The 27,968-nt window shown below is 42.6% G+C and overlaps 2 protein-coding genes and 1 long non-coding RNA gene across 3 annotated transcripts in view; 2 read left to right on the top strand and 1 right to left on the bottom strand.

Annotated features, from left to right (window-relative positions):
• tec (tec protein tyrosine kinase) overlaps nucleotides 1–16,380 on the top strand; it is an 80,935-nt gene extending 64,555 nt beyond the window's left edge. The window contains exon 18 of the transcript XR_004932601.1: nucleotides 16,132–16,380. The gene's annotated coding sequence lies outside the window, so the exon portion shown is untranslated. The remainder of the gene's footprint in view (nucleotides 1–16,131) is intronic.
• LOC105919683 (endonuclease domain-containing 1 protein-like) lies at nucleotides 1,681–27,104 on the top strand. The gene is made up of 5 exons (XM_036146742.1): nucleotides 1,681–1,706; nucleotides 2,850–2,875; nucleotides 6,201–6,486; nucleotides 26,181–26,238; nucleotides 26,413–27,104. The coding sequence occupies exons 3-5, from the start codon at nucleotides 6,215–6,217 to the stop codon at nucleotides 26,986–26,988; spliced, it is 906 nt and encodes a 301-aa protein (XP_036002635.1). The 5' UTR covers nucleotides 1,681–1,706; nucleotides 2,850–2,875; nucleotides 6,201–6,214; the 3' UTR covers nucleotides 26,989–27,104.
• LOC118565774 lies at nucleotides 9,519–10,828 on the bottom strand. The gene is made up of 3 exons (XR_004932602.1): nucleotides 10,175–10,828; nucleotides 10,034–10,093; nucleotides 9,519–9,959 (listed from the first exon to the last, which is right to left on the bottom strand). It is a non-coding gene; the product is annotated as an uncharacterized LOC118565774 (long non-coding RNA).
• Nucleotides 27,105–27,968: the final 864 nt, after the last annotated feature.

Here is a 27,968-nt window from a genome sequence, read left to right as displayed (position 1 = left end):
CACCCACGCGTGCTAACATTTTTGTTTTTTATCAAATAAATATTTTTTATGAAGGTTTTTTTTTCTCTTGGTCTGAGTTTTTACTTAAGAGTTAGAGAATCTGTGAAGTCGAGGTGTGGAGCAGCGTTCACTGCGGGACGTCAGGTTGGCTTATACTTCACTTTATATGTTTTACACAGAGGATTAAAGGTTTTTCTATCGTCTGGAAAGAGAATTGAATTTAATAGCAAACTCCAGAGAAGCTCTATGAAGTATTGGCGTCAGAAACATGAGGGATGCCAGAGCCAATTAGACGGCGTGGTGATGGCTATCAAAGCAACCTCAGCTTCCTGAACACCTCAGCAGAACCACGGCCACGCTGCATTGATGCATGAATTCATGCAAAAGGAGCCCAACCCAGTACTGAGGGCAGATGGAGCACAGTGAATGGACTTACCTGTTAGTGGGCCACATTTATAGTAAAAAAGCTATTTTTTTTATCGGTCTTGGGATACTTGCTTTTTTTCCCCAGAGAGCCTGAATTAGTGGCTGTGTTCCCTTTAAGGCATTTCTATTAATATATAAGTTCATAAGGTCAAATAAATAAGTCTTAAAACATTTGTTATTAAAAATGATTACAAGTTGTTTGGACGAACAGTTCATGCTCTTTTTAAGTTTATATTAAAAATATTGTCAGTAAATTCTACTTCCGGTTCCGGTGACGCACTTCAGTTTTGCAGGTGTTGCTAGAAAAACAAAGATTCACAAGCAAGAAGCAGTATAGGAACGTTATCCGATACCATGCACTCCAATATCAGGCGGGATATTACTTTAGTGAGCTTGAAGCACTTCATTTGTGTATGTAAGTCTCTATGCATTGATATTGTATATTCTCTGTCATTTTATTTTTCACCACATGTTCATGAAGACAATTAAATAAATTTCAGCTAAACTCCAGGGTCTTCATTTGTGGTTTAACTTAGTATCATATGTCACAGCTAACAACGCCAGACCAGGTGTACCTACTATGAAGATAAAAGAGAGAGAACAAAAAGATAAAAGCTGAAATGACGACAAGCAATGCAAAACTGGAAAACAGTAGAGTGGAGAACAGTAGAAATCAGTAGAGTGAGAAATATAGGCCCTGATGTCCTCCAGTAGCCTAAGCCTATAGCAGCATAACTACAGAGGTAGCTGAGGGTAACATGAGACACTCTAGTTATAAGTTTTGTCAAAAAGGAAAGTTTTAAGATTAGTCTTAAAAGTAGACAGGGTGTCTGCCTCACGGACCAAAACTGGGAGTTGGTTATCATGGAAACATCTCGATGTTTGCAAGGCTTCAGTCGGAGTCGCATGGGTTAAATTCACCTGACTGGCAGCCAAATCTGTTACCATGACACTGCACATAAACACATAAAATCAAGAAAGTGACATCTTTGACCTTTGTTAAGTTCCTTCGATACTGAATGTTTTTCCACCCGAGTCTAAAATCGGACATTTCTTTGAACCCTTTAACCAGTAACTCTGAGAATATTAATCATGAAGTTCAGAGAAAAGAGAAACGGAAAAACTTAATTTCCTAGAAGCCGTTTTACTTCGTCTCAAATGAAGTGTGATCTTCTTATCGAGAGAATTAGACCACAACTTCTTGTCCTGTTTGAGGAAGTCTGCTTCAGTTCTTCACCTAAAGCAGAGCAAAGACGGTCTCGACAGTCTCTTGAAAACTGGTGAGTTATATAACTGGATATTACAAATTAGCTTGTTACTCCAATCATAAATATAAAGAAAATATTTATGGTTGCTCTAGTTAAATATTTAAGGAAATCTATTTATTTTTATAGTTTTATTAAAACCATTTCTGGTTCATTCTGTGAGTTTACCAGAGTGATTCCTTGTTTTGTAGTCTGGCGATCCCTAACCAGGCACTTTATTGGGTACAACTTGGTAGTTGACTCTGGTTCTACAACCCCTGGCAAAAATGATGGAATCACCGACCTTGGAGGATGTTCATTCAGTTGTTTAATTTTGTAGAAAAAAAAAACAGACATGACACAAAACTAAAGTCATTTCAAATGGCAACTGTCTGGCTTTAAGAAACACTAAAAGAAATCAAGAGAAAAAAATGTGGTAGTCAGTAACGGTCACTTTTTTAGACCAAGCAGAGGGAAAAAAATATGGAATCATTAAATTCTGAGGAAACAATTATGGAATCATGAAGAACAAAAGAACGCTCCAACGCATTTCTAGTATTTTGTTGCACCACCTCAGGCTTTTATAACAGCTTGCAGTCTCTGAGGCATGGACTTAATGAGTGATAAACAGTACTCTTCATCAATCTGGCTCCAACTTTCTCTGATTGCTGTTGCCAGATCAGCTTTGCAGGTTTGAGCTCGTCATGGAGCATTTTCTTCAACTTTCACCAAAGATTTTAAATTGGATTAAGATCCGGACTATTTGCAGGCAATGACATTGACCTTACATGTTTTTGTTTTTTTTCAAGGAATGCTTTTACAGTTTTTGCTCTATGGCAAGCTGCATTATCATCGTTTTAATTGATGGGATAAGAAAAGTGTCCTAAATCTCAATGTAAACTTCTGCATTTATTGAAGATGTAATGACGGCTATCTCCCCAGTGTCTTTACCTGACATGCAGCCTCATATCATCAATGACTGTGGAAATGTGCATGTTCTTTTCAGGCAGTCATCTTTATAAGTCTCATTGGAACGGCACCAAACAAAAGTTGCAGCATCATCACCTTTCCCAATGCAGAGTTGAGATTAATCACTAAATATGACTTTCATCCAGTCATCCACAGTCCACGATTGCTTTTCCTTAGCCCACTGTAATCTTGTTTTTTTTTTCTGTTTAGGACAGGGGGTTTCAAATTCATTGAAGGTGAGCCACCCTTGGAATAGGTGAGGATAACCAAGCCCCCCCCCCCCCCCCCCCCCCCCCCCCCACACACACACACACACACACAAACACACAAACACGCACAGGTCCCTGCAGTAAATGCATCTTTTTTTCTGTGTTCCTGCAATGCTGTGTTTCAAATACAACTGATAGCCCAATACATGTTTATTTATTGTATTTCTTTTAACACAGTACATTCATAAAAAAGGCCTATTCATAAAATATCCATCCAAATATTTCCATTTTACAGGCTAGTTTTACTGAAAAAATCATGAACAGAGGGCCTACTTTTAAAATTCATAAACAAATATTTTCAGCAGCAGACAAACTGAACTAAACAGACGCCAAAGTCAAACTGAACTCACGTCAACAGGAGACGTCAACTGAAATAATAATAATAAAGATAACCTGAATTTAACAGACGTCAACATATTCCATATTCCGATTTACTTTTTAGGCTAATTATACACAATTTAAACCTATTGCTATTTTAACAACCAAGCATTTTATGAGATGTTATCTCTTATCTGATGTATTTCTGCTCTTTGGCGCATTGTTTTACCTTGTGTTAAAGAGTTCTTTAAATAATGATGATGAGAAAAGAGACAAAAACATTTTTCACACCTACCTTAGTAACTCGTAGATACGGAAGAGGACTAGGGCCACTCAAAATAAAAAAAATAAAATAAAAAAGTCTACTCAATTCTGACTTTTTTCTCAGAATTCTGAGATTAAAGTCAGAATTGAGTAGACTTTTTTTTTTTTTGAGTGGCCCTAATCCTTTTACGTACTTAGTAACTCAAATATTTTAGTCTAAATATTTTAGACTAAATATTTTAGACTAAATATTTTAGGCAAAAATACTAAACTTTTTATTTGTTTTTCTTTTTTTTCTTCAATCCCACCATAATGTTTAGTAATTTCTGCCAAAGGCAGCAGCATTTTTCCTCCATCCTTCTAAATGCAGTATTTGCAAGGAAAACAGACTAAAATATGACCAACGGAGTTACTTGTTCTTATATTAATGACATAAAAACATTTAAATATACAACTGTGGTTATTTGGCAGATTGATTGACAAAATTACGGGTGTTATGAACATTAAATCCAAAGATTTTGTCCAATGTATGGCTGATTTATTTGTTGTGGTCTCTTGTCATTCACACACAACAATAAACCGTGAGAGCCGATGTGAGTTTTGAAACTGCAAAGCTTTGTCTTAAGCGGAAGATCAAACGTGCATCTACAGTAAACAGCACAGCGTTCACAGACCAGTGTGATGCATTCGTGAGCGTCAGAAAGCTATGGTGCATTCAGGAGCATGGGACATTTTAAACTTACAAGGAAAGAGGCATAAAACGGAACCGAACTTAACTCACGAGTGGTATATTTAAACGTTTTTATATCATTAATATAAGAACAAGTAGCTCCGTTGGTCATATTTTAATCAGCTTTCCTCGTCGATATGCAGTTGTATAGAGCGAGACGTGCTCCCGCTACAGGGGATGCATATCTTGGCAGGCATGCATCTTTTGGCATAACACAGATCGAGTGCGAGCAGAGATGGAACTGAGCACGAGGACAGTGGGTTAAGAAGAGTTTTTATTAATTGTATTTAGTCCATTTAGTTTTAATGATGGCTTTCGTTTAGCTTTTCTGAATGTAAATCCTATTTTCCCGGTTTCTTACAGTTCGGTCACAGACGTGGACTCCAGTGTCCTCCCATTCGTTCCTCATCTGTTGTGAATTTTCGGTTTTTGAGACATATTGCTTTAGCTTTTCTGTCTTGAAGCTTGCCTTTAACAACCTTCCCATGTCGTTTGTTTTTGGTCCAGATTTTAGACACAGCTGACTGTGAACAACCAACATCTTTGCGTGATGATTTACCCTCTTTTAAGAGTTTGATAATCCTCTCCTTTGTTTCAATTGACATCTCTGGTGTTGGAGCCATGATTCATGTTCAGCTCTCCAAGGTGTCATCACTCCTTTTTAGATGTGGACTAACAAGCAGGTCTAATTTGAAGCAGGTGTTAGTTTTGGTGATGGAAATTTACAAGGTGATTCCATCATATTTTCCTCAGAATTGAGTGATTCCATTTTCTTCCTCTGCTTGGTCTAAAAAAAGTTACTGACTACCACTTTTAGTGTTTCTGAAAGCCAGGCAGTTGCCATTGAAATTTCTTTAGTTTTGTGTCATGTTGTTTTGTGTAGTAATGGGTCTGACTCTGCTTTGCCTTCAGAGCTGCCTTGGTTCTTAAAGGCATAGTTTCCATTGGGTGCTGGTTACCTTCCTGGGACAATTTGGTCCTTGGTTGACTTCACATCCACAATGCGACCCTCCTGTGTCACCGCATCTCAATTTTTTTCGGTTGGACTGAGTTCTGGACAGTAAGGAGCTCCCTGCACTGAACTCTCGTTCAAGAGGCCGATTTGAGTTGATTTGGGCTTTGAGATATGGTGTGTTGTCCTGCTGGATCACACAGTAAAGCGATGGATGTCCGTAATACTCAGGGAGGCTGTGGCTTCTACAGGAGGGCTCAAAGTGGACCACCACCCTGACCCTCTGAGAGGCAGACTTCTTGGATCCTTTTATAATCTGATATTACTGAGCCCGTGTGAACTGTGCCTTTAATTTTCTGTTCTTAGCTGATAGAAGCTGTGGCGTCTCTGCATTTGGGGCCAGGCACCACCAGATGTTGCTGTGGAGCTCTATGTTCTCAATAATCAGTGGGACAGGATCATTCTATATAGAGTAATGTTGTAAAAATACACAGATTCCCTTACAAATAAGGTTCCATTACAAACATTTGTCTCTATATATCTATGTCTGCCAGAAAACTGACACGCTCAGTAGTTAAATCCTCTTGAGGCGCCTGGATATTTGCCCACCAACGTTTGTTTGAATAATGAACATCAGAAATCACAGTGAGCATGCCCAACACGCTCTCAGTAGACAGCTGTGGGGCACAAATACTAATATTAAAAAAATATTTGTTTCCCACCAAACCTATAAACTGGTAAATGGGTTGTACTTGTATAGCTCTTTATCAAATCTGACCACACCAAAGCGTTTTATACCACAGTCAGCCACCCATTTACGCACACATTCACATTAAAATGTCAGTACATTGAGTTGAAATTAAGTGTAAACTTGATTCTGATTGGGTTGTATTTTCTGTCAAGCAGAACCAAGACCGTATAGGTACCAGAATCACATGCCTGCAAGATATAATTGACAACTCTTAATAATGCTGATTCTGTATTATGACGTGTTTTGATCTACCAACTTTCATCTCCTCTGATCCAAGAACAAACTCCGAAGATGACGTCTCAGCAGGTGTGGAGCTTCCTGCCAGTTGCAGCTCTTCTCCTCCTCCTGTCCGTCCACACGTCGGCTGAGGTGGTGAAGTCGATGTCGGACTGTAGCCAGTTTTTCCTTGACCAAACTCCGCCACATATTCCAGGCGTTCTGGAGGATGGGAAGATCCTCAATCAGAACCGATACAAACCCATTTGCCAGACCTACGAGAACCAAAGGAGATTTGTCACTCTCTACGATACCAAAAACAAGATTCCAGTGTTTTCTGCTTTCAGGTTTGTTGGAGACAACAAACCTGAAAGCAGTAGAGAAGACAAGAGGAGACGCAGACCTTGTTGGAAAATAGAACCACAGGTAGGCTTAAATCTGAAAGAATCAATCACACTTTACCACTGAAAAAAGGAACGAGATGTTTATTTCAGGCCTGGTGAGAAGAAACAAGAAAACGCTGATTGACAGAATATAGATGTCTTGATTTTGTGAGGTCCATTTCTAAAGACACCTTTCTCAATTATTCTGCTTTTCACAGCTGGAGAATGAAGCTGCAGGCAAGAACATGCAGCAAGGAGACAAGAACAAGGCATACAACCACCAGGCTGGTGACGTAGATTACAGGTCCAACAAAAGATTTGATAGGGGTCACATATTTCCCAGATTTTATGCCTCAACCGACGATGATAAAATATCAACTTTTACCCTGACGAACATCGTTCCCCAAGCTGAGTCCTTCAACAAAGGCAGCTGGAACAACATGGAGAAGTGCGTCAAATGCGTCATGGAGAAGTACTGCATTAACAGCAATGGTGGTACCGAAGGCTTTGTGGTGACTGGAGCACAACCCAGCAATGATAGCTTCCTCAACAACAGGGTCAACGTTCCCTCTGCACTCTGGTCGGCCTTCTGCTGCTACAGCGCCACCAAGAAAATATGGATTGCAAGCGGGCACTGGGGTGACAACGTTCCAGACAAGTCTGAAGACGAATTTCTGGAGACTATCACTCTGGAGGCCCTGTACCAGAAACTGAGCATGTCCAACTCTGGGTTTTTATTTTCGGGGAAAAATTGTCCTCTCCAAACAACCGTCACCAAGTTTTACCCAGAAATGAACGAAATCTGCTCCTGTCCACCAACCATCCCTGGGTCTCCATCTACACCTTCTGGTTCCTTTGCACCTACACCTTCTGGTTCCTTTGCACCTACACCTTCTGGTTCCTTTGCACCTACAGCGTCTGGTTCCTTTGCACCTACAGCGTCTAGTTCCTTTACAACTACACCTTCTGGTTCCTTTGCACCTACACCTTCTGGTTCCTTTGCACCTACACCTTCTGGTTCCTTTGCACCTACAGAGTCTGGTTCCTTTGCACCTACAGAGTCTGGTTCCTTTACACCTCCACCTCCATTATGGATGTGCCAAGAGTTTCTTCAATTTAATAAAAAAAAAATGTTTGGACCAATAGTGGAGAGATCAAGAGTTATCACACAGCTTGAGCTGCGTCAGCTAGAATTTACTCGTCGGGCCCGAATTCTGGATGCAGTGATGGACTCAGACCTGAACATCATTTCAAAGACAATTAGCAGGTCATCTTTCTGTCCCCAGAGGATAATTTCCAGGATTAAAGGACTAATGTCTCAGCAGGATCTGGAAGAACTAACCGATGCATTTGTCTTTCGTGGAATCGTTCGCTGCAACATTGTTTTAACATGTTTTCCCTTAAAAGTGGATCAGACAACTGCAGCTGATCCAGAACACTGCTGACTGCATTCTCACTAAGACTAAGAAAGTAGAGCACATCACCCCAGTTCTAAAGTCCTTACACTGGCTCCCTGTATCTCAGAGAATAGACTTTAAAATACTTCTGTTAGTCTATAAATCCATGAATGGCTTAGCACCTAAATACATATGTATCAACCATCCAGACCACTCGGGTCTTCTACAAACATGGAGAATCAGCATTTAGTTCCTTTGCTTCACTGATCTAGGACAGAGCTCCAGAAAACTGTAAAAGTGCAGAAAGCCTATGTTCCTTTAAATCAAGATTAAAAACACATTTGTTTAGGATTGCCTTCGACTGTTTTAGTTAAACTGTTTTACTGAAATATCATTTGTTTAAGTTTGTAGTCTTTTGTTTTTAATGTTTGCCTTTTGTAATGTTTCTATTCTCCCATGTTCTATTTTGTTTTTATATTTTATTCCTACTTGCTTTTATTCTGTTTTATTTTCCTATATTCTAATCATGTAAAGCACTTTGCATTGCCTCTGTACTAAAATGAGCTATAGAAATAAATTTGCCTTGCCTCCTCATCTTCCTCTCATCTTCACTTTGTTCATAAACTCATATCATCACTGGGCATCGTGCTGAGCAGGACTGAACAGCGGCAACGAAAAGCTTTGAATGCATAACGTTCTCAATACAATTTTTTCAAAAAGGCATTATACCTCGTGGGTAGCATTGTTGACTTGCAGCAAAAAGGTTCTGGGTTCAAGTACAACCCTGGGTCTTTCTGCATGGAGTTTGCATGTTCTCCCTGTGCATGTGTGGGTTCTCTCCAGGTACTCCAGCTTCCTCCCACAGTCCAAAAATATGACTGTTAGGTTAACTGGCCTCCCTAAATTGTGTGTGTGAATGGTTGTTTGTCCTGTCTGTCTCTGAGTTGTCCTGCCTGTCCAGGGTGAACCCCGCCTGTCACCCACTGAACACTGGTGATAGGCACCAGCATCCCTCGTGACCCCATGAAGCATAAGTGAGATGGATGAATTGATGGAATACAGCTGGTAATTTCAAAGCACCACCAAGTGGTGAAATATCAGCTATTGCTCCTTTAACTGAGCAAGTGGAATTTCACCACTAGATGGTGCTGTAGACCAAAACAAGATGTTTGATAAGCTGCGTCTCTCTATACCTCTCTACAAACAGCCACCCCTCCTTTCCCTTTGCGCCTTCTATGCGCATATTTGTAAAGGACAAAAACAGCTTCACCTTTTAGGGGATCATGTCTGTTGAATAAGTAATTAACTCATTTTATAATGCTGTTATAATAACGTGTTCTCCAACCTTTTTGCTCCTATGCAGCACTGATGGTAGCATTTTATGGGGAGGGATCACATGCACGTTTCCCACTAAAGGCAGAGCAACATTCAGGCTTCAGCTGAAATAAACTGTTGGATCCCAGGACTGTAGAAGGTGGACTTTACATTTAATGCTCTCCTTTAATTCCTGGTTTCTAACCCATGTTAGTATATATGTGACAACCTGGGATGGGCAAGGCAACCCGGGTTGTGAACTGAGAGGCAACAAGACAGTCCAGCTCGAATTACAATTTTTATTTTACAAAGTTAGTCTTAAAATCACAATCATGTAAAACATAGCTGGGCCAAGAGTTGTGGTCAACAGTGGAAAACAACTGGAGGGAAACTAAAAACAAACAAAACTCACAACATGATGAAACAAGCAATGCACCTCAAACCAAAAAGAAACCACCCCCAGAGGATCCACCACCACAGCTCTGACAATCAGCTCCTAGACACAGATTGGGTCAATATATAATGAACAATACATAAACAACAAAAAAACAAATGTTCCTTGGGCAATTTTAGTATGGCCTTTCAGTGGCAGCTGAATCAGGTCCCGCTTAACTCCAGAATCAGTCTTTGGGGAATCACATCGAGCAGCGGGCCAGGCACATGCCCACAACCAAAGCAGCCAGCAACAGTAGTAATGCAAAAGAGCTGGGCAGAGCAGCAGAATCACTGCAAGCACATTAAAACAAAAACAGTTGACACAGCATCCTGAAGCCATAACATACAGAACAGACACTACTCACCACTTGGAGCTGGACTACAGCTCATTGGAGGGAAAGCCTCTTGACCTTTGCAAAAGTCACCTATTTAAATTCAGGAAGCCATGTTAGCACCAGGCTAAGCTAATTTAACTCCAAAAGGGCCAAATCAGTGCTTGCGCTTACCGTCCCTAATAAGTTGTGTCGATCTGTGGTTCGATATAAAACTATCCGTGCTGCCGTGAAGCACAGAAAACACGGAAGTAGACAGCCAGGGACAACCAATGCCTGAAGTCAGAGGGGTGCACAGTAGTAGAACAGAGGCTTTTTATAGGAAACCAGCCCATCTGAGAGACCAATCAAAAAGCATGATCTTGATTGGTTATCTACCTCACTATACTGCCACATGTATATTAGTGTTTTTGTTTATTGTGTTTAATAAAAGACCCCTATAACAGGATCCAGCTATTGAAGCTGTTGTAACTAATCAGTGTTTTCTGTATTTATACCCCAGCCTACGAGCCCTTTAGTAGCAGTAAAACAAATGTTGTCTCATTCTACAATTTGAAATACCCTTCATTGTCCTTCCACAGGAAAATTAAACTTTGTGTTGTCTTATCTGATGTTTTTGCTTTATTTTTTGTTTTAAACACATTTCTCTGCCTAAAATGTGGACTTTTGAATAGTCTTATCAGGGATACTATAAGCCAGCCTGCAGAATGATGACAGAGTAATGGGTACAGTTATAAAATGTACGATAAAATGGGTACGTTATTATCTGTGACTGAATCAATTCTGAAAGGACTAATATTTAAATTTTGACTGAAATAAACTGTAGAGGCTGTCAGATAATGTTAAGGAAAAATCTAACCTTACTGCATGTTCATTTATACTTGAACTTAAGGACACATGTGACATTAATCAACAACAGATTGAAGGACTTACTGTTTAACCCATGTGTATTATAAGAGTTGAACAGTAAAAAGCATGAATACGTGGACCTTATTCGCGTCCACCAGCAGACGAACCGCTGTCAGATGTGTCTCTGGGGCCACGAGCAAAAAAGAATAACTCAACTTAGCCATACACAAATGTATGTTATATTTATGATGTAATGAGTGTAGGTTGATGTGGTTTCCTCTAACACCTACGCGGTTGCTCCAGTTTTATCTGCTTCCAGATGGCTCCACTCTTCTTTTTGAATATTTTTGCCTTTTTGTCCCTGTCAAGGTCCCATAAAGTAAGGGAACTAACCACGAGGCCACGTAAGGCATGGTCCCAGTCTCTACTGTTGGTGCAAAGATCCCTCAGAACTGCTACGTAACTCACAACAAACCTCAGCTAACCTTATCTAGACTTGCAAGCTGTTCCTTCCCAACTTTAACAATAACTAAAGGCAGGTTTTTGCTGAACGGTTTATCTAGTGATTCATTGAGGCAGACATAGTATAATGCAATTCAACCTGTGTTAGAGTGGAACAGACTAGAACAGGGGTGTCCAATGTGCTGCCAGGGAGTCATTTGTTATTTATTTATTTTGGATGAGACACAGCAAGCCAGTACAAATACAAACTAACACCAACAGTATTAATGGATTATTTACAGTAACAACAAGGTATAAAACAATAAAATATACAAGAAAAAAAACACTTAAATGTTACAGATGGAAGTTGTGAATAAAACCTCTGATAGGTTTCGTTTTAAACTAATTAAAGAAATGACAGACTCTAACCTTAACCTGAGCTGCAGATCATTCCAGCACAGTGGGCCAAAATAAGACTCATGTTTTCTGACTCTGTGTGCACAAAGGGCGCCTTAAACTGCAGCCAGCAACTGGCTCTGAGTAATTCTGGAGTCAAATAAACATGAAGTAAATATGTGAAAGCAATTTTCCTAAAGGCAGAGCAACATTCAGGCTTTAGCTGAAATAAACTGTTGGATCTCAGCAGACCCGGCGGCATGGGCGGGCATTGGGGGGCCGTGCCTGCCCTAGACTGGAAGCTGTCTTTTTTTTTTTTTTTTTACCTAGGAGTGGCCATCGTCCTTTTAGTACTATCTTTGATGTGTCATATCATACAATTTAACCAATCAAATCAACGACTGAAGGCAACATGCTAGCCAATCACAGCTGGAGTGGGACGGGACACCGAGTCATAGCCTTCAGTCGCCGCTGCAGTTCGGCTGTGGTCACCGTCGGTGTCAGTAGAGCGGGTTGGAAATTTGGTCTGATTACTAAACAATTACAAGAAATGACAACGAAGCAGACAAGAGCGAGCTGGAAGCAGCGCTATTAATTTGTGTTTGAAACGTCAGCATTGAAGTCAGCACTGGAGTAAACATTCACGCTAGGAGGGTTAGCTAGGGGACAGCTAGGAGGGTTAGCTAGACAGCTAGGAGCACAAGGAGCAGAACCAAGTACTAAAACTGCCAAACTGAAGAGACTTAAGTTACTGCAGGCAGAAGGAACTCTGTTTTTTTTCTGATCCTTGTTCTCCATAGCTGCTGTAATTACAGAACCTGTTCTAGTCAGAATTGTTACTTCAGTCAGTGTTGACTCAGACACCAGTGCTCATGTTTATCAGCGTGTAGCTTATGCTGCACTTTTGAGTTAAGACACAGCGCTACAGGTTACCCTATCTCACTGTTAGTTTCCAGTAACCCAAACCCAGCATAAAACCTGCCCAACAAACAAGCCCACATCTCAAACTCTCTCATGTTAAAAGCACAGAACTATTAAACACATAAGAACATTCCATTAGCACACAAATGCGCTGAAGCAAAGAAAAAAAACTTTGCATATGGGCTCCGAACAAAATGTACAATCAGACAACCAAATAACACACAAGATTTCTTTAACAATCATGGTATATCAACCGGAAAAGAAAAAAAAAACACTTATAAATAGCTTCCCAACATTAGTTGTAAATCTACCTTAATATAAACTTAATTTCTCTCAGTATGGCTCAAATAAACATTTCTCTTACATGCAGTCATGAAATATTTTTAAGTTGATAAGTAGAACTCAACACCTCTTGGGCGTTTACACTGACCAAACAGTTGATTAACCATTATTCTTTTCTTGTTTTATTATAACAATCAATATTATTCATTATAAATACTATTCATTGATGATATCAGATGAGGCCTTGATGATCTCATCATGGAAGGACAAGCGTATCTCCAGATTGTTCACAAGGCTTTGTAAGAACTGGTCTGGATTGATGGACTTCCGCTTTGCTTTTGTTTTCAGTGCTGTAGACCGATACTCCCCAGTTTTTTTGCTTCAAAGGACTCACTATATTCTTCACCTGGACTCTCTTTAAATGAATAGACCACTCTGAGCGTTTCAGCAGATTCTCTGCTCTGAACAGAGTTATCTAACGAGCCTGAAGCTCCTGTGACAGGAAACACAGTTCATGGAGATACATGAGCCCAAGGTCACAAATAATTTCTGGACTTTGCACATGGTCTGGTAAACCTCTGTACATTTGCCTCTCTTTGGTGGGCCTCATCACAGTAAGCCTTTTTAAAATACTGCACCAGAGCTCCCAGGGATGTCCAAACAGCACGAACAGTCAGAAAGCTACTGGCCACCCAGCGTACATCCAAGATTCTGCCAATGTGAAGAAGTTGGGAGCCTGCTTCAGCTGCTGCATTTATGAGTTCATAAATACAGAGAATATAGCTTCTGAATAAAAGTTTTGAAGTGATTGACAGAGTTTACCTCATCAGCAGCATCTGACACAGCAAACTAAAGTCTATGGTTCATACAGTGCCATATAAATAGCTTTGGGAATCTCCATAGTGTTTTTTCCCAATCCACCTCTCATATCTTTCAATCCTTATGTAATTGTGCCTGTGTAGTGTGCACCTGCCTGTGTCAGGATTCTGCAGGCCGTGCTGTTTTGCACGGCCGTGCTCTGCTGTTTTCTCCCACAGGTGGCTTGAGTTGACTAGTGGGCGTGGCCCGCACCTGCTGCTCGTTGTGGCAGTCCAGGCTGGCGCTTAAAGGGAGCACTCAGAGAGCTGAAGGACGCCAGAGTGTTAAACCGTGATGGTACACCTAGTGGCCACTGTCCTACGACAGTTCCTCGTCCCTGAGAGTTTGACGTCACAGAAACCTCGTTCTAACTTTGTCTCCTGTCTCTCCTAGTTTGCTTCGTCTTGGTTTACTCACCAGTTGTGTCTTCGAGCACTGAGGACTGGTTCCTGAATCCCGCTGCTCAGATTCTCCTCTGGCGTTCCCCTCGAGCCATCTTGGTATTACCAAGCCGGATAAGAGACCCTGTCCCCTGGATTCGCTCTGGTTCCTACAGCTGCTCTTAACCCGTCTCCGCTGTGGTGCTGCTCAGGCTTCCCTGCCATCGTTCCATCTGCAGGCCCACCTATCGCTCAGTCACTGTAACTATTGGAAAAGCAGGGTGCTGCAGGATCCGACCTTCCACTCATCCTCCCCGGATAGGTTTATCTTTCTTGGCGATCAGCGAGCAATAGCAGCACAGAATATTTCCCCGATCCGACTCACGCTAACCTGTCTCTTCTCTCTCTGCAGTACCTCAACTCTGACGTTCTGTTCCTCGTTTGCGGCTCTTGTTGTGAGCCGTTACCCGTGTGCAGCCTACTAGTCTGTGGCTCACTTTGTGAACTATAATCCGTTTGCTGTCTAAAATAAACATCTTAAACTGCTTCTTGTCACCCAGCCGTGTCTGCATGTGGGCCAAGCACCTAAAAATCATGACAGCCTGTTGCTTTAATTCTATAAATTTCCCTTTGTGGGATAAATAAAGGATTAGCTAATGTTATCTTACTTAAATAACACTTTTTTAATGGGATAAATGTACTGGGTTCTTTCAAGGTCTTAATTACACTTTCTGTCGGGGCAATAAGAGAAGTTTCGTCTCCTCTCTCCGTTTCTGTCGATCTACGTTTGTTGCTCATGGTTTTTCATGTGCTTATATAAATTTGTTGTGTTTCCACTGCATTTAACCAGCTTTTTACAAACCATACAGCTTGGTTTAATTTGCGGTATTAAAATACAGCCAAACAGCGCTTTTTTCCCTCTTCGGGTTTTTCTCTCTCTCTGTCTCTCCGCGTCTGAGCAGCAGCGCGGTTGTCTGTGTGTTGAGTGGAGAGAGAGCTGAGTGGGCGGGCCAGGCTGAGCCTGCGTGCTGATTGGCTGGCGCCACTGAGCCATGTACGAGAGGAAAGGGGGAGCAGCAAAGTGCTGTGACACAGACCAACATGAAATGGAGGAAAAAAGATAGAGAAAACTGAACTGGAAAGCAGCGCTGTTCACAGCTCTGGGAGGAGAATAGCGTGTTGAACGGTAAATTGGTCCCTGGATCACGGCGCATATACTCAGACTCTGAAGCATGTCTCTACAGATTAATGAGGCTTTTTCTCCACACATCTTGGTGCTTTTACACACAGCCTGGAAAGTGAGAAGCGCTCCGTGCAGCGATTAAAAAGTGAGGAGTTTGCATCACACAAGCAGACTTCTAGATCACCTTTCAGGCTCCTGACATCAACATGTAATACAGGAAATACTTTCTCACTTCTTTTATATATATATTCTTTGTAAATTTCTCCATTTTTTATTTATGATTCTTCAATATTTTTCCTATTATTTATTTATCCTCAATAAAATGACGTTACTAGAGTTGTGTCTTTAACCCATCAGGTTGCTAATTTCCCTCTATGGGGATAACAAAGTTTATCTTGTCTAAGTATTACTACTTGTATCATCGTTAAGTAGGTTTATGTGCTCATTTCCTCCACTGTTCAGGTGGTGGATCAGCCAATCAGCTCTCTCCATTTCCACCATCTTACTGCTTCAGACACTCTTAAAGTCCTCACTCCTAACATTTTGTCACTTTAGGAGCTCTCTGAAGACCTTTGTGAATAACGTTTATCTCACTGAGGTAAAATTGTTAGAAAAATCTTAGAACTCAGGAAAGATTTTCCCTAAACCGACATCACTAAGCGCTACTTCTAGTTAAGATTCTTTGTGAGCATGGACCCTGGTTTCTGTTGTAAAAGGAGAAGCCTTGTTTAATGTTTTGTGCCTAAGTTCGCTGATATTGCGTGTTTTGGGCCTTTTAGATTTTAACCTGATGTGTTTCTGTTTTATCTCTCCGCCTGCAGAGACCAGAGGAGCGTCCCTCCTTCTCGGAGCTTTGCCTCAGGCTCTCTGACGTCTTGGAGGACGACGTTCTTCCCTCCACCTGATTACCCAGACTCCTCCTTGTCGCTGAAGGAAAGAAAGAAGCTGCTCTGAACAGTTGTCACAAAGTGCCATTTGTTGAGGCGCCGCGGTACTTTAGTGTTTTTAACACAGGAAAGCTGCTCTACGTGTCAGCAGCCGTCCACCGACCACTTCTGCTTATCAGCTGTTTCAGGACGGCTAACATGAACCGACATCATGCACTGACACTCAACCAGCTCTCATGACGGACAAGTTCACCCACGCATGCTAACATTTTTTTTTTTTATCAAATAAATATCTTTTACAAAGCATTTTTGTATTTCTTTCTCTTGGCCCGAGTTTTTACTTAAGAGTTAGAGAATCTGTGAAGTCGAGGTGTGGAGCAGTGTTCACTGCCTTATACTTCACTTTAAACGTTTTACACAGAAGATTAAAGGTTTTTCTATCGTCTGGAAAGAGAATTGAATTTAATAGCAAACTCCAGAGAAGCTCTATCAAGTATCGCCGACAGGAACTTGAGGGATGCCAGAGCCAATTAGACGGCCTGATGATGGCTATCAAAGCAACCTCAGCTTCCTGAACACCTCAGCAGAACCACTGCCACGCTGCACTGATGCATGAATTCATGTAATAGGAGCCCAACCCAGTACTGAGGGCAGATGGAGCACAGTGAATGGACTTACCTGTTAGTGGGCCACATTTATAGTAAAATAGCTAACTTTTTTTATCGGTCTTGGGATACTTGCTTTTTTTTCCCAGAGAGCCTGAATTAGTGGCTGTGTTCCCTTTAAGGCATTTCTATTAATAAGTAAGTTCATAAGTCCGTCCGTCCGTCCGTCTTCTTCCGCTTATCCGGGGTCGGGTCGCGGGGGCAGCAGCTTCAGTAGGGAGGCCCAGACGTCCCTCTCCCCAGCCACTTGGGCAAGCTCCTCAGGAGGAATCCCAAGGCGTTCCCAGGCCAGCCGGGAGACATAGTCCCTCCAGCGTGTCCTGGGTCTTCCCCTGGGCCTCCTCCCGGTGGGACGTGCCCGGAACACCTCACCAGGGAGGCGTCCAGGAGGCATCCTGACCAGATGCCCGAGCCACCTCAACTGGCTCCTCTCGACGTGGAGGAGCAGCGGCTCTACTCTGAGTCCTCCCCGGATGACTGAGCTCCTCACCCTATCTCTAAGGGAGAGCCCAGACACACTACGGAGAAAACTCATTTCAGCCGCTTGTATCCGGAATCTCGTTCTTTCGGTCACGACCCAAAGCTCGTGACCATAGATGAGGGTAGGAACGTAGATCGACCGGTAAATCGAGAGCTTCACTTTTTGGCTCAGCTCTCTCTTCACCACAACGGATCGGTACAGCGCCCGCTTCACAGCAGACGCTGCACTAATCCGCCTGTCGATCTCCCGCTCCATCTTCCCCTCATTCGTGAACAAGACCCCAAGATACTTGAACTCCTCCACTAGGGGCAGGACATCCTCCCCAACCCGGAGAAGGCACTCTACCCTTTTCCGGTTCAAGACCATGGTCTCGGATTTGGAGGCACTGATTTTCATCCCGGCCGCTTCGCACTCGGCTGCGAACCGCTCCAGTGAGAGCCGTAGATCACGCCCTGATGAAGCCAATAGGACCACGTCATCCGCGAATAGCAGAGACGCAATCCTAAGGCCACCAAAACGGATCCCCTCAACACCTTGGCTGCGCCTAGAAATTCTGTCCATAAAAGTTATGAACAGAATCGGTGACAAAGGGCAACCTTGGCGGAGTCCAACTCTCACCGGAAACGAGTCCGACTTACTGCCGGCAATGCGGACCAGACTCTGACACCGGTCGTACAGAGACCTGACAGCCCTTATTAAAGGGTCCGGTACTCCATACTCCCGGAGTACCCCCCACAAGATCCCCCGGGGGACACGGTCGAATGCCTTCTCCAGATCCACAAAGCACATGTAGACTGGTTGGGCAAACTCCCATGCCCCCTCAAGAATCCTGCTGAGGGTATAGAGCTGGTCCAGTGTTCCACGGCCAGGACGAAAACCACACTGCTCTTCCTGAATCCGAGATTCGACTATCCAACGGACCCTCCTTTCCAGAACCCCTGAATAGACCTTACCAGGGAGGCTTAAGAGTGTGATTCCTCTGTAGTTGGAACACACCCTTCGGTCCCCCTTTTTAAATAGGGGGACCACCACCCCAGTCTGCCAATCCAGAGGAACTGCCCCCGATGTCCACGCAATGTTGCAGAGCCGTGCTAACCAACACAGCCCCACAACATCCAGAGCCTTAAGGTACTCAGGGCGAATCTCATCCACCCCCGGGGCCTTGCCACCGAGGAGCTTTTTAACAACCTCGGCAACCTCAGCACCAGAGATGGGAGAACCCGACCCAGGGTCCTCAGACTCTGCTTCCTCAATGGAAGACGTGTTGGTGGGATTAAGGAGGTCTTCGAAGTATTCCGCCCACCGACGCACGACGTCCCGAGTCGAGGTCAGCAGCACACCACCCCCACTGTAAACAGTGTTGGTACTGCACTGCTTCCCCCTCCTGAGACGCTGGATAGTGGACCAGAATCGCTTCGAAGCCGTACGGAAGTCTTTCTCCATGGCCTCTCCGAACTCTTCCCACGCCCGAGTTTTTGCCTCGGCGACCAGCCGAGCCGCCTGCCGCTTCGACTGCCGGTACACATCAGCTGCTTCCGGAGTCCCACAGGCCAAAAAAGCCTGGTAGGACTCCTTCTTCAGCTTGACGGCTTCTCTCACCGCTGGTGTCCACCAGCGGGTTCGAGGGTTGCCGCCGCGACATGCACCGACAACCTTGCGGCTACAGCTCCAACTAGCCGCCTCAACAATAGAGGCGTGGAACATGGTCCATTCAGACTCAATGTCCCCCGCCTCCCTCGGGACGTGTTTAAAGTTCTCCCAGAGGTGGGAGTTAAAGCTCCGCCTCACAGGGGACTCTGCCAGACGTTCCCAGCAAACCCTCACAGTGCGTTTGGGCCTGCCCGGTCGGACCGGCTTCCTCCCCCGCCATCGGAGCCAACTCACCACCAGGTAGTGGTCGGTGGAGAGCTCCGCCCCTCTCTTCACCCGAGTGTCCAAGACATACGGCCGCAGGTCAGATGAAACGACAACAAAGTCGATCATTGAACTGCGACCTAGGGTGTCCTGGTGCCAAGAGCACATATGGACACCCTTATGCTTGAACATGGTGTTTGTGATGGACAATCCATGACGAGCACAGAAGTCCAACAACAAAACACCACTCGAGTTCAGATCAGGAGGGCCATTCCTCCCAACCACGCCCCTCCAGGTCCCATTGTCATTGCCCACGTGAGCGTTGAAGTCCCCCAGCAAAACGAGGGAGTCCCCAGGAGGGGCACTCTCCAGTACCCCCTCCAAGGACTCCAAAAAGGGTGGGTTGCACCGAGATGGGGGGCAACCAGTATGCCAACCCCAGCTCGGCACCTCTCACCATGGGCAACTCCAGAGTGGAAGAATGTCCAGCCCCTCTCAAGGAGACTGGTTCCGGAGCCAGAGCGGTGCGTCGAGGTGAGTCCGACTATCTCTAGTCGGAACCTCTCAACCTCGCGCACAAGCTCAGGCTCCTTCCCCACCAGAGAGGTGACATTCCACGTCCCAAGAGCCAGCTTCTGCAGCCAAGGATCGGAACGCCAAGGTCCCCGCCCTCTACTGCCACCCGTTGCACAATGCACCCGACCCCTTTGGCCCCTCCGACAGGTGGTGAGCCCATTGGAAGGGGGACCCATGTTGCCTCTTCAGGCTGAGCCCGGCCGGGCTCCATGGGCAAAAGCCCGGCCACCAGACGCTCGCCAACGTGCCCCACCTCCAGGCCTGGCTCCAGAGTGGGGCCCCGGTGACCCGCGTCCGGGCGAGGGAACACGAAGTCCAACAATCTTATTCATCATAAGGGGAGGTTTGGGCTGCGCTTTGTCTGGTCCCTCACCTAAGACCTGTCTGCCTTGGGTGACCCTACTAGGGGCTTAAAGCCCCTGACAGCATAGCTCCTAGGATCATTGGGACACTCAAACCCCTCCACCACGGTAAGGTGGCAGCCCAGGGAGGGGTTCATAAGGTCAAATAAATAAGTCTAAAAACATTTGTTATTTAAAAATGATTACAAGTTGTTTGGACGAACAGTTCATGCTCTTTATAAGTTTATATTAAAAATATTGTAAATTCTACGTCCGGTTCCGGTGACGCACTTCAGTTTTGCAGGTGTTGCTAGAAAAACAAAGATTCACAAGCAACAAGCAGTATAGGAACGTTATCCGATACCATGCACTCCAATATCAGGCGGGATATTACTTTAGTGAGCTTGAAGCACTTCATTTGTGTATGTAAGTCTCTATGCATTGATATTGTATATTCTCTGTCATTTTATTTTTCACCACATGTTCATGAAGACAATTAAATAAGTTTCAGCTAAACTCCAGGGTCTTCATTTGTGGTTTAACTTAGTATCATATGTCACAGCTAACAACGCCAGACCAGGTGTACCTACTATGAAGATAAAAGAGAGAGAACAAAAAGATAAAAGCTGAAATGACGACAAGCAATGCAAAACTGGAAAACAGTAGAGTGGAGAACAGTAGAAATCAGTAGAGTGAGAAATATAGGCCCTGATGTCCTCCAGTAGCCTAAGACTATAGCAGCATAACTATAGAGGTAGCTCAGGGTAACATGAGCCACTCTAGTTATAAGCTTTGTCAAAAAGGGAAGTTTTAAGATTAGTCTTAAAAGTAAACAGGGTGTCTGCCTCACGGACCAAAACTGGGAGTTGGTTATCATGGAAACATCTCGATGTCTGCAAGGCTTCAGTCGGAGTCGCATGGGTTGAATCCACGAAGCCTCCTGACTGGCAGCCAAATTTGTTAACAAAACACTGCACATAAACACATAAAATCAAGAACGTGACATCTATGACCTTTGTTAAGTTCCTTCGATACTGAATGTTTTTCCACCCGAGTCTAAAATCGGACATTTCTTTGAACCCTTTAACCAGTAACTCTGAGAATATTAATCATGAAGTTCAGAGAAAAGAGAAACGGAAAAACTTAATTTCCTAGAAGCCGTTTTACTTCGTCTCAAATGAAGTGTGATCTTCTTATCGAGAGAATTAGACCACAACTTCTTGTCCTGTTTGAGGAAGTCTGCTTCAGTTCTTCACTTAAAGAAGAGCAAAGACGGTCTCGACAGTCTCTTGAAAACTGGTGAGTTATATAACTGGATATTACAAATTAGCTTGTTACTCCAATCATAAATATAAAGAAAATATTTATTGTTGCTCTAGTTTAATATTTAAGGAAATCTATTTATTTTTATAGTTTTATTAAAACCATTCCTGGTTCATTTTGTGAGTTTACCAGAGTGATTCCTTGTTTTGTAGTCCTCGGCCAGATGGCGGGCACTAACCAGCCACTTTATTGGGTACAACTTGGTAGTTGACTCTGGTTCTACAACCCCTGGCAAAAAATATAGAATCATCGGCCTTGGAGGATGTTCATTTAGTTGTTGAATTTTGTAGAAAAAAAACCCAGACATGACACAAAACTAAAGTCATTTCAAATGGCAATTGTCTGTCTTTAAGAAACACTAAAAGAAATCAAGAGAAAAAAATGTGGTAGTCAGTAATGGTTACTTTTTTAGACCAAGCAGAGGGAAAAAATATGGAATCATTCAGTTCTGAGGAAACAATTATGGAATCATGAAGAACAAAAGAACCCTCCAACACATTTCTAGTATTTTGTTGCACCACCTCAGGCTTTTATAAAAGCTTGCAGTCTCTGAGGCATGGACTTAATGAGTGATAAACAGAACTATTCATCAATCTGGCTCCAACTTTCTCTGATTAATGTTGCCAGATCAGCTTTGCAGGTTGGAGCCTCGTCATGGAGCATTTTCTTCAACTTTCACCGAAGATTTTCAATTGGATTAAGATCCGGACTATTTCCAGGCCATGACATTGACCTTACATGTCTTCTTTTTTTTCAAGGAATGCTTTTACAGTTTTTGCTCTATGGCAAGCTGCATTATCATCATTTTAATTGATGGGATAAGAAAAGTGTCCTAAATCTCAACGTAAACTTCTGCATTTATTGAAGATGTAACGACAGCTATCTCTCCAGTGCCTTTACCTGACATGCAGCCCCATATCATCAATGACTGTGGAAATGTGCATGTTCTCTTCAGGCAGTCATCTTTACAAATCTTATTGGAACGGCACCAAACAAAAGTTGCAGCATCATCACCTTTCCCAATGCATAGTTGAGATTAATCACTAAATATGACTTTCATCCAGTCATCCACAGTCCACGATTGCTTTTCCTTAGCCCACTGTAATCTTGTTTTTTTTTCTGTTTAGGACAGAGGGTTTCAAATTCATTGAAGGTGAGCCCCCCACACACACACACACACACACAAACACACACAGGTCCCTGCAGTAAATGCATCTTTTTTTTGTGTTCCTGCAATGCTGTGTTTCAAATACAACTGATAGCCCAATACATGTTTATTTATTGTATTTCTTTTAACACATTCATAAAAAAGGCCTATTCATAAAATATCCATCCAAATATTTCCATTTTACAGGCTAGTTTTACTGAAAAAATCATGAACAGAGGGCCTACTTTTAAAATTCATAAACAAATATTTTCAACGGCAGACAAACTGAACTAAACAGACGCCAAAGTCAAACTGAACTCACGTCAACAGGAGACGTCAACTGAAATAATAATAATAAAGATAACCTGAATTTAACAGACGTCAACATATTCCATATTCCGAATTACTTTTTAGGCTAATTATACACAATTTAAACCTATTGCTATTTTAACAACCAAGCATTTTATGAGATGTTATCTCTTATCTGATGTATTTCTGCTCTTTGGCGCATTGTTTTACCTTGTGTTAAAGAGTTCTTTAAATAATGATGATGAGAAAAGAGACAAAAACATTTTTCACACCTACCTTAGTAACTCGTAGATACGGAAGAGGACTAGGGCCACTCAAAATAAAATAAATAAAATAAAAAAGTCTACTCAATTCTGACTTTTTTCTCAGAATTCTGAGATTAAAGTCAGAATTGAGTAGACTTTTTTTTTGAGTGGCCCTAATCCTTTTACGTACTTAGTAACTCAAATATTTTAGTCTAAATATTTTAGACTAAATATTTTAGACTAAATATTTTAGGCAAAAATACTAAACTTTTTATTTGTTTTTCTTTTTTTTCTTCAATCCCACCATAATGTTTAGTAATTTCTGCCAAAGGCCGCAGCATTTTTCCTCCATCCTTCTGAATGCAGTATTTGCAAGGAAAACGGACTAAAATATGACCAACGGAGTTACTTGTTCTTATATTGATGACATAAAAACATTTAAATATACAACTGTGGTTATTTGGCAGATTGATTGACAAAATTACGGGTGTTATGAACATTAAATCCAAAGATTTTGTCCAAAGTATGGCTGATTTATTTGTTGTGGTCTCTTGTCATTCACACACAACAATAAACCGTGAGAGCCGATGTGAGTTTTGAAACTGCAAAGCTTTGTCTTAAGCGGAAGATCAAACGTGCATCTACAGTAAACAGCACAGTGTTCACAGACCAGTGTGATGCATTCGTGAGCGTCAGAAAGCTATGGTGCATTCAGGAGCATGGGACATTTTAAACTTACAAGGAAAGAGGCATAAAACGGAACCGAACTTAACTCACGAGTGGTATATTTAAACGTTTTTATATCATTAAAATAAGAACAAGTAGCTCCGTTGGTCATATTTTAATCAGCTTTCCTCGTCGATATGCAGTTGTATAGAGCGAGACGTGCTCCCGCTACAGGGGGTGTATATCTTGGCAGGCATGCATCTTTTGGCATAACACAGATCGAGTGCGAGCAGAGATGGAACTGAGCACGAGGACAGTGGGTTAAGAAGAGTTTTTATTAATTGTATTTAGTCCATTTAGTTTTAATGATGGCTTTCGTTTAGCTTTTCTGAATGTAAATCCTATTTTCCCGGTTTCTTACAGTTCGGTCACAGACGTGGACTCCACTTTCTTCCCATTCGTTCCTCATCTGTTGTGAATTTTCGGTTTTTGAGACATATTGCTTTAGCTTTTCTGTCTTGAAGCTTGCCTTTAACAACTTTCCATGTCGTTTGTTTTTGGTCCAGATTTTAGACACAGCTGACTGTGAACAACCAACATCTTTTGCAGCATTGCGTGATGATTTACCCTCTTTTAAGAGTTTGATAATCCTCTCCTTTGTTTCAATTGACATCTCTCGTGTTGGAGCCATGATTCATGTTCAGCTCTCCAAGGTGTCATCACTCCTTTTTAGATGTGGACTAACAAGCAGGTCTAATTTGAAGCAGGTGTTAGTTTTGGTGATGGAAATTTACAAGGAGATTCCATCATATTTTCCTCAGAATTGAGTGATTCCATTTTCTTCCTCTGCTTGGTCTAAAAAAAGTTACTGACTACCACTTTTAGTGTTTCTGAAAGCCAGACAGTTGCCATTGAAATTTCTTTAGTTTTGTGTCATGTTGTTTTGTGAGGCTGTAGTAATGGGTCTGACTCTGCTTTGCCTTCAGAGCTGCCTCGGTTCTTAAAGACATAGTTTCCATTGGGTGCTGGTTATCTTCCTGGGACAATTTGGTCCATGGTGACCTAATGTCACGCAGTTGCTCCTAATTTATTGACTTCACATCAATTATGTGAACCTCCTGTGTCACCGCAGCTCAAAGGTTCTCGGTTGGACTGAGTTCTGGACACTAAGAAGTACACTGAACTCTCGTTCAGGTTCAAGAGGCCAGTTTGAGATGATTTGGGCTTTGAGACATGGTGTGTTATCTTGCTGGATCACGCAGTAAAGGATGGACATCCGTAATACTCAGGGAGGCTGTGGCTTCTACAGGAGTGCCCAAAGTGAACCACCACTCTGACCCTCTGAGAGGCAGACTTCTTAGATCCTTTTATAATCTGATATTACTGAGCCCGTGTGAACTGTGCCTTTAATTTTCTGTTCTTAGCTGGTAGGAGCTGTGGCGTCTCTGCATTTGGGTCCAGTGGGGCCAGGCGCCATGTTGCTATGGAGCTCTATGTTCTCAATAATCAGTGGGACAGGATCGTTCTATGTAGAGTAATATTGTAAAAATACACAGATTCCCTTACAAATAAAGTTCCATTACAAACATTTGTCTCTATATATCTAAGTCTGCCAGAAAACTGACACGCTCAGTAGTTAAATCCTCTTGAGGCGCCTGGATATTTGCCCACCAACGTTTGTTTGAATAATGAACATCAGAAATCACAGTGAGCATGCCCAACATGCACTCAGTAGACAGCTGTGGGGCACAAATACTAATATTAAAAAAATATTTGTTTCCCACCAAACCTATAAACTGGTAAATGGGTTGTACTTGTATAGCTCTTTATCAAATCTGACCACACCAAAGCGTTTTATACCACAGTCAGCCACCCATTTACGCACACATTCACATTAAAATGTCAGTACATTGAGTTGAAATTAAGTGTAAACTTGATTCTGATTGGGTTGTATTTTCTGTCAAGCAGAACCAAGACCGTATAGGTACCAGAATCACATGCCAACAAGATATCATTGACAACTCTTATAAATGCTGATTCTGTATTATGACGTGTTTTGATCTACCAACTTTCATCTCCTCTGATCCAAGAACAAACTCCGAAGATGACGTCTCAGCAGGTGTGGAGCTTCCTGCCAGTTGCAGCTCTTCTCCTCCTCCTGTCCGTCCACACGTTGGCTGAGGTGGTGAAGTCGATGTCGGACTGTAGCCAGTTTTTCCTTGACCAAACTCCACCACATATTCCAGGCATTTTGAAGGATGGGAAGATCCTCGATCAGGACCGATACAAACCCATTTGCCAGACCCACGAGAACCAAAGGAGATTTGTCACTCTCTACGATACCAAAAACAAGATTCCAGTGTTTTCTGCTTTCAGGTTTGTTAAAGTAGTAGACACGAAGAAACCCGAAAACTGGTGGAGTATAGAACCACAGGTAGGTTTAAATCTGAAAGGATCACTCACACTTTACCAGTAAAAAAGGAATGAGATGTTTATTTCAGGCCTGGTGAGAATAAACCAGAAAACGCTGAGTTACTCAATATGGATGTCTTGATTTTGTGAAGTCCATCTCTAAAGACACCTTTCTTAATTATTCTGCTTTTCACAGCTGGAGGATGAAACTGCAGACAAGAACATGCAGCTAGGAGAGAGAGACGAGGAATACGACCACCAGGCTGGTGACGTAGATTACAGGGACAACAATATGTTTGACAGAGGTCACATATTTCCCAGCTCTTATGCCTCAACCAAGGATGATAAAATATCGACTTTTACCCTGACGAACATCGTTCCCCAAGCTAAGTCCTTCAACAACGGCAGCTGGTACAAGATGGAGCAGCGCGTCAAATGCATCATGGAGAAGCACTGCATCAACAGCCATGGTGATACCGAAGGCTTTGTGGTGACTGGAGCACAACCCAGCTCTGGTAACTTCCTCAACAACAGGGTCAACGTTCCCTCTGCACTCTGGTCGGCGTTCTGCTGCTACAGCGCCAACAAGGAAGCATGGATTGCAAGCGCACACTGGGGCGACAACGTTGAAGAGCCCAAAAAAAAAATTCTGGACACTATTACTCTGAAGGCCCTGTACCAGAAACTGAGCATGTCCAAGTCTGATTTTTTATTTTCGGGGACAAATTGTCCTCTCCAAACAACCGTCACCAAGTTTGACCCAAAAATTTAAAAAATCTGCTCCTGTTCACCAACCAAACCATTATTTCCACATGTTTTCCTTTAAAAGTGGATCAGATCGCTGCAGCTGATCCAGAACGCTGCTGCCCGCGTCCTCACTAAGACTAAGAAAGTAGAGAACATCCCCCCAGTTCTAAAGTCCTTCCACTGGCTCCCTGTATCTCAGAGAATAGACTTTAAAATACTTCTGTTAGTCTATAAATCCCTGAATTAGCACCTAAATACATCACAGACTTGTTATCAGTGTATCAACCCTCCAGACCACTCAGGTCTTCTGGCTCCAGCCTGCTCTGCATACCCAGAACCAGAACCAAACATGGAGAAGCAGCATTTAGTTCCTATGCCCCACTTATCTGGGAGAAACTTCCAGAAAACTGTAAAATGCTGAAAGCCTGAGTTCCTTTAAATCAAGATTAAAACCACATTTGTTTAGGATTGCCTTTGACTGTTGTAGTTAAACTGTTTTACTGAATTATCATTGGTTCAAGTTAGTAGTCCAACTGTTTTCAATGTTTGCTTTTAGTTTCTATTCTCCCATGTTCTATTTTGTTTTTATATTTTATCCCTATTTGCTTTTATTCTGTTTTATTTTCCTATATTCTAATCATGTAAAGCACTTTGCATTCCCTCTGTACTAAAATGAGCTAAACAAATAAATGCCTTGCCTCCTCATCCTCCTCTCATCTTCACTTTGTTCATAAACTCATATCATCACTGGGCATCGTGCTGAGCAGGACTGAACAGTGGCAATGAAAAGCTGTGAATGCATAACGTTCTCAATACTACTATTTTTTTCAAAAAGGCATTATACCTCGTGGGTAGCATTGTTGACTTGCAGCAAAAAGGTTCTGGGTTCGTGTCCAACCCTGGGTCTTTCTACATGGAGTTTGCATGTTCTCCCTGTGCATGTGTGGGTTCTCTCCAGGTACTCCAGCTTCCTCCCACAGTCCAAAAATATGACTGTTAAATTAA

The sequence above is a fragment of the Fundulus heteroclitus genome, chromosome 14 (genome assembly GCF_011125445.2).
Source record: "Fundulus heteroclitus isolate FHET01 chromosome 14, MU-UCD_Fhet_4.1, whole genome shotgun sequence".
In the NCBI taxonomy this organism is placed as follows: Eukaryota; Metazoa; Chordata; class Actinopteri; order Cyprinodontiformes; family Fundulidae; genus Fundulus; species Fundulus heteroclitus.
The sequence above is the reverse complement of the archived record's forward strand: the minus strand, read 5'-3'. Positions and strand labels throughout refer to the sequence as shown.

Bases quoted from the DNA above. Each gene is read 5' to 3' on its own strand.
- LOC105919683 (XM_036146742.1), top strand. From the start codon at position 6,215: ATGACGTCTCAGCAGGTGTGGAGCTTCCTGCCAGTTGCAGCTCTTCTC. The intron at 6,487-26,180 runs GTTTGTTGGAGA...TTCTGCTTTCAG, and splicing joins CCAGTGTTTTCTGCTTTCAG to GTTTGTTAAAGTAGTAGACA. The intron at 26,239-26,412 runs GTAGGTTTAAAT...TGCTTTTCACAG, and splicing joins GGTGGAGTATAGAACCACAG to CTGGAGGATGAAACTGCAGA.